Source organism: Babylonia areolata, chromosome 16 (assembly GCF_041734735.1).
Source record: "Babylonia areolata isolate BAREFJ2019XMU chromosome 16, ASM4173473v1, whole genome shotgun sequence".
Lineage (NCBI taxonomy): Eukaryota > Metazoa > Mollusca > Gastropoda > Neogastropoda > Buccinidae > Babylonia > Babylonia areolata.
This window is the reverse complement of record NC_134891.1, coordinates 28,387,885-28,394,838: the sequence shown is the minus strand read 5'-3', so window position 1 is coordinate 28,394,838 and position 6,954 is coordinate 28,387,885. Positions and strand designations below refer to the sequence as shown.

At 41.1% G+C, this 6,954-nt stretch overlaps 1 protein-coding gene across 2 annotated transcripts in view; it reads right to left on the bottom strand.

Annotated features, from left to right (window-relative positions):
* Nucleotides 1-293: 293 nt before the first annotated feature.
* Nucleotides 294-6,954, bottom strand: part of LOC143290966 (uncharacterized) — an 11,578-nt gene continuing 4,917 nt past the window's right edge. The window contains exons 2-4 of one of the 2 annotated variants that reach the window (XM_076600548.1): nucleotides 2,993-3,405; nucleotides 1,236-1,619; nucleotides 294-774 (exon numbers count right to left, since the gene is read on the bottom strand). In XM_076600548.1, coding sequence (XP_076456663.1) covers nucleotides 352-774; nucleotides 1,236-1,619; nucleotides 2,993-3,043 — 858 coding nt within the window. In that variant the 5' untranslated portion in view covers nucleotides 3,044-3,405 and the 3' untranslated portion in view covers nucleotides 294-351. The remainder of the gene's footprint in view (nucleotides 775-1,235; nucleotides 1,620-2,992; nucleotides 3,406-6,954) is intronic. The other variant, XM_076600549.1, reaches the window with a different exon arrangement.

Here is a 6,954-nt window from a genome sequence, read left to right as displayed (position 1 = left end):
CATGTGCACTTATGTGTCTGCAGTAATAATGTTTAACATGACTGTGTAATGGGTGTTTTATATAGTCACGTATAGAAAACTAGAGGAAATGTGTTCGTACATAAGATACTCCATATGTTTTTTTGTGTGTGTTCTTTTCATATTACGTTAGCTAAACAAAGTGTCCATAACTCTGTGTCGATGCTAGGTATAATGTCTGTTATATGTTATAAAACTGCACTGTTACACATGATGAAAATGTGTCCACCTTGACCAAACTGATTTAAAAAAAAAAAAAAAAAAAAAAATTAGCATGAACGAACACACAGACAGACAAACAGAAAAAAACAAAACAAAAACCAGACATCGCAATCACATCCAACTTGCCTGCGTCGCCGAGGCATCGCTCCCCATCGCCTGCCTCAGCTGTGCGGACGTGACGTTGGGCAGGATGAGGGTCTTGGTGACCTTGACCCCTAGGTCAGACACCAGGTGGTTCAGCACAAAGGCCTGGTTGTTGAGCTGGTTCACCGCCCGCTTGACCTTGTCCACCACCATCTTGTGCTGATCCCCCTCTGACGCAGAGGGGAAGAAGCTGCCGCCACCGACTGACTTGATCTCACCGACGACGAGACCGTAGTGGCGGTGAAGGACGAGGATGTCGCACTCTCCTCGCACCAGTGGGACGGACAGGTGCTGGGTTCCAGGCAGCAGAGCAGCAGTCGCTGCCAGGATGGGGTCTGTTTTCTTGTCCAGGTACTTCTTGAAGTGCAGTTGGGACAACACCAGCATGACCTGTGCAAGGCGCGAAAAACAAGAAATTGCTGTTGGTCACCTTTGATGTGTGATAATCATTTTGTTCAAGTGATGTGTGTGTGGGTGGGGTGGGGGGTGGGGGGAGACGTGGGGGGGAAATGACTTTTTTCAATTCATTAGCAAAGTTTCATAATTCATTTTTGTTCATCACTTCATGTTATTTGTTCTTTTGTTTTTTTTCTGATACATTTAAAGCATTGAGAAAAGTCTTAACTTTCTCCCTCTCTGTCAGTCTGTCTTTTTTTTCTTTTTTCTTTATTATGTTTGTATTCAAAACATGAAAAAGAATGTAGAAAAAAAGTCTTTAAGACAACAACAAACAAACAAACAAACAAACAACAGCAAACAGCATCATGACCACAAACATGAAAAACAATGCAGAAAAAAAAAATCTTGAAGACAACGACAAACAAACAAATAACAGCAAACAGCATCATGACCTGCTGTGTTCTCTCTGCCAGCACCCTAAGGCACTCCAGGGTATAACCCTGAGCCAGGTCGTCCTGAACGTCGCTAGGCAGAACCCGCGAAGTCTGCAGTCCTGGGGAGTTTCCTGTGAAGGCAGTTCCTGCCACCTGAGGCGGTACCACCTCCAGGGGGAGCTTGGCGTTGCGTTTCTTTGGAGGAGGCTGCTGCGGAGCATACGCCAGAACCTGTACCGTTTCCCCGGCAACGACCTCTGGGTAGAAGGGCATCTGGTTGAAGTGGAACGGAGGCACGAAGTAGGTCTGTTTGTGAAGGTTTGGGAAGGCATCTCTGACGAATGGCATCCATGCCGATTCTGGTGCTGATGAAGACTGGGTGGATGGTGGGGTGGTGACCACCTGTCGTTGGAATGAAATGATCAAGTCAGTATGCATTATGATGCTGGTGATGATATGGATACTAATATAGCGCATATCCTCAGTCAAACTCGAAGACCAAGCTCAATGCTCTTTACAAACAGGGAGTCATATGCAAAGCCGGCTGCCTACCTGGGTAGAGCTGAATGACTGGTGCCATTAGGCGCTCATCATTCGTTTCCTGTGTCATTCAGTCAGGTTTTAGTCACGCCCTTATATACTCCTACAGACATGTATCATTATTTGTGTGTGACTGTTCTGTTTATTTGCCCTGCCATGCACTCAAGGTCTGAATAGTTCACTGGGTTTGGTTATGCTGCTGGTCAGGCATCTGCCTAGCTGATGTGGTGTAGCGTTTCATATGGATTCAACTGAACGCAATTATGCCTCCACAAGAAAGTAAAATAGACTGTGAAATTGGTGAAGTGGTAGGGTGCGGCAAACAAGGTGGTGGCAAAATGCAATTTCACATTATATAGAAAAGGCAAGCTGTCCTTTCAACATAAAACAACAACAACAACAACAAAAAAGCAGGGACAGATGTATATTGCACTGAACGCTCCCTCCCCCCCCTCCGCCCCCCCCAAAAAAAAACAAAGAAAAATTGCCAACAAACAAAAAGACAACAACAACAACAACAACCCAACTTGGGAAGAACAGGGACTGGTTATCATTACCATTATAGCCATCATCATCGATACTGTCACAAGCACAAAAATCATTGTCATCACCATCACCATCATCACGACCATCATCTTCATCATCATCATCATTATTATCATCATCATCACCATCATCATCATCACCACCATCATCAACATCATCATCACCATCATCACCACCATCATCATCACCATCATCAACATCATCACCATCATCATCATTGAGGCTGTTGTGATCATCGTCACTGTTGTCATCATCAATTGGTACTGTTGTGATCATCATCAATGGTACTGTTGTCATCATCATCAATGAATGGTACTGTTGTCATGATCATACTGTTGTCATCATCATCAATGGTACTATCATCATCATCAATGGTACTGTCATCATCATTGTGATGATGGACTGAGCCCATGAAGTTCTGATACAGATCCCCTCTGGTGTGGTGGCCTCCTGCATGGAGACCTCACATTGATAGTTTCTTGTGGACTTCCGGCGCCGCGACTGTGACAGAACAGAGGCTGCAAATGGGGGAAACTGGAATGAGTGGAGTGGGGAATATGTCACTGAAACCATGCAGATGATGGTGCAGTCTCTCTCTCTCTCTCTCTCTCTCTCACACACACACACACACACACACATATATATATATAGATATATATTTTTTTTAAAAAGAAAAAAAGTTCTGATACCTGTGAAGATGAAGAGGATGCAGTACAGGAGGACCTGGCTGATGACGCCATCTGAAGACCACCTGCCGAAACTGACAAGGCTGCTGATGCTGATTGGACCTATCCACTGGTTGATGCTGACTGGACTGGTCCGCTAGTTGATACTGACTGGACTTGTCTGCCAGTTGATGTGACTGATCCAGCTGTTGATGTTGATGCAGACTTACTGGCCGGCGCTGACATGTTCAGTTTACTGACTGATGATGGCAGACCTTATTGTCATGAATTCTCTTCGGTGGATGGTGATGGCGTAGCTATGGTTACTGATGCTCAAAGTTGCTGCATTTGATTTCTTGCTCAAGCCAGTCCACAGGCCATCGTAAGGAGTTGAAGACACGTTGAACTGAAGCGGAGAATATGAACTGTACCCAAAACTGAATCACACAAGTTCAAGCACCACATGTATTCATTTCACTCCCAAATTATACTAGTCCTAAGGAACTGTCTTTCAGCAGATTTTTTCCCCACTGTAAATGCATTGCACATTACCCCATCTCTTGAGGTAACAGGGAGTCAATACATTCTATTACCTTGTTGGCTTCTTATTAGCCTACTTCTATAATAAGCGTAAGTGCTATGAATAAATACGATAGCTAAGTTTCTTGTAGCTATTGTCGTATTCTTGTTGTATTAAATGATAAGAGTATCAAATGATTAATAATAAAAATATTGTACTCCCTTCAAACAACGAAATTATTTCATTCTCTTCATTATGTTTTCGCTATTGTTTATTATAGAAAAGAACTGTATGAACAAAATAAAAATGGCGCACTCAATGCCTAAATCGAAGGGAGATTACTTCACAAACTATAGTCCAAAGGAACTGGCTTTCAGCAGATTTTTTCCCACTGTAAATGCATTGCACATTACCCCATCACAAACAACACTGTGCATAATAAGATAGTATGACTGAATATCATTCGATATGACAGGTTTTTGTTAATTGGTGGAGGACGTGAGTGGATTGGTAGGCACTGAGCAGTAGAAGGAAAGATGGTGAGTTTGTGCATTCGAATGATTAATGGGAGGTAATTCAATTCATATCAAGTAAACAAATGTTACAAAACAGTCGTGTGTATATTTTTGTTTCAATTTTTGCACCATTGTATAAGTGTGTGAGGGGCGTGGGATAGAAAATAGAAATTAAAAAAAAAGAAAAAAAAAGAAGAAAAGAGCATGTATTGAATAAATATTGGAAATAAAAGAGTTTTTAAACTGTACTGCATTTAAATGAAAGTTACACTCTGTGTAGTGTGAAGCTATATCAGTATATGCATAGTTTTAATTCTTGATCACACTGGGACTGTCTTCAAGCCTGCTCCAGTGATATCATGCAAGATCTCTCTCTCTCTTTCTTTTTTTTTTTTTTCGTGTGTGTGTGTGTGTGTGTGTGTGTGTGTGTGTGTGTGTGTGTGTGTGTGTGTGTGTCCTCCTGTTTTCTGCTCTCAAACTTTCATCCATAGGGCTTCATCAAGAGAGTGTCTATCATAATTATGATTATAATGATTATCATTAAATATTGCACAGTTCTGAAGCATGCTTGCCAATAAATAGTACCAGCTAGAATATCACAAACACACACACACACACACACACACACACACACAATGTGTGTGTGTGTAATATTCAGGTACTACTTATCGGCAAGCATGCTTCTGAAACATTAATAATAATAATAATAATAATAATAATGATAACAACAACCATGATGATGATGATAACAATAATAATAATATAGTTTTGCAAGAACAAACAGTCAAGTTCCCATGGAGTTACCCTCATCATCTTTTGCCCTGTAATGGATTTCATCAGGAAAACGTGACAGAGGAGGACAGACCCCTGACGACTGTGTGTATGAATGGTTATCACAAACTGCATGACCCAACAGAATTTATCAAGACAAATCAAAACAGAGTAATTGTCACATAGGTTACATATCACATTGGTTGGATATGCCATGGCATGGCGGAATCAGTTAAGTGTTGGACTTATTATGATCCAGTGTTCATCAGTGATCAGGGTTTTAAGTCCATTCGGTGTTGGTTTTATTATTATTATTATTTTTTTTATATACATTTATTTGCGTATTTATCATCATTGTTGTCTTTTTTATTTATTTATTTTATTTGTTTGTTTATCTACTTATTTTAATTCCATTATTATTATTACTATTTATTTATTAAAAAAAAAATATTATTATTATTAATTTATTTATTTTATTTATTTATTCTTTTTTTCTTTTTTTTAAATTAATTTATATATATATTTTTTTCACTCAAGGCCTGACAAAGTGTGTTGGGTTACGCTGCTGGTCAGGCATCTGCTTGGCAGATGTGGTGTAGCGTATATGGATTTGTCCGAACGCAGTGACGCCTCCTTGAGCTACTGAATCTGAAACTGAAACTGAAACTGGGTGTTTGGATAAGGCTTTTTACAGCGGTTTTCCTCAGTCCACAAAGGTGTGAAATGATACCTGACTTTGACTGGGGAAGTTTAACATGGTGGTAGGAGAGGACTGGGCCTTGCCTTCCTTTGGCGAGCTCTGGACACTGTGAATATTATATGTATTCACTGCCATGATGGCCACAAAAGGTTATCTATGGGTCCTTTAACTCTTTCCATACGAACGGCGAAAGAGACGACGTTAACAGCGTTTCACCCCAATCACCATAATCAAAATATTGCAAGCGGAAGGCTCTTATACTGAAGACGTGAATGTTGACAAAGAATACCACAATTTTGATGACGGAAGCTAAAGATTGGGTCATTCAGACACCCACTGGACATCCGAGGGGTCTGTGTAGAGGAGAAGAGAGGACTGGCCGTACTGAGTGAGTTAATCACAGCCTTTTTATTTGTCACTTGAGGACCAACAGAGGGAAATCACCTGTCACTTTTGATTCAAAGAAAACAGACACATGGTTGTCAAAATCTAAGAAAGCACTTTCATTGTGGTTTGAGTTAAACTTGTGATTCTCCCAACAGTAAGTGATTTTAACCTGAATAACTCTTGCCTTCGATCAATGATTGATAAAATTCTCTGTGCGACAGTTACTTAAATGTGAGTATTCCAGCGTGGCGACATAAACACACAATTAATGATTTTGATGTGACTGATCCCATGGTGTGTCTGTGCAGTCCAAACCTGTACACTGAATGTCCTAACTTGGGATGGCAGAAGTCACACTGAAACAGTCAAACAACAAAAATATATGGCTTAACTCACTCCGTACGGCCAGTCCTCTCTTCTCCTCTACACAGACACCTCAGATGTCCAGTGGGGGTCTGCATGACCCATCCTTTAGCTTCCGTCGTCAGAATTGTGGTTTTCTTTGTCAACATTCACGTCTTCAGTATAAGAGCCTTCCGCTTGTAATATTTTGATGATGGTAATTGGGGTGAAACGCTGTCAACTTCGTCTCTTTCGCCGTTCGTATGGAGTGAGTTAAATGTGAGTATTCCAGCGTGGCGACATAAACACACAATTAATGATTTTGATGTGACTGATTCCATGGTGTGTCTGTGCAGACCAAACCTATACACTGAATGTCCTAACTTGGGATGGCAGAAGTCACACTGAAACAGTCAAACAACAAAAATATATGGCTTAACTCACTCCGTACGGCCAGTCCTCTCTTCTCCTCTACACAGACCCCTCGGATGTCCAGTGGGGGTCTGAATGACCCGTCCTTAAGCTTCCGTCGTCAGAATTGTGGTATTCTTTGTCAACATTCACGTTTTCAGTATAAGAGCCTTCCGCTTGCAATATTTTGATGATGGTAATTGGGGTGAAACGCTGTCAACTTCGTCTCTTTCGCCGTTCGTATGGAGTGAGTTAAATGTGAGTATTCCAGCGTGGCCACATAAACACACAATTAATGATTTTGATGTGACTGATCCCATGGTGTGTCTGTACAGACCAA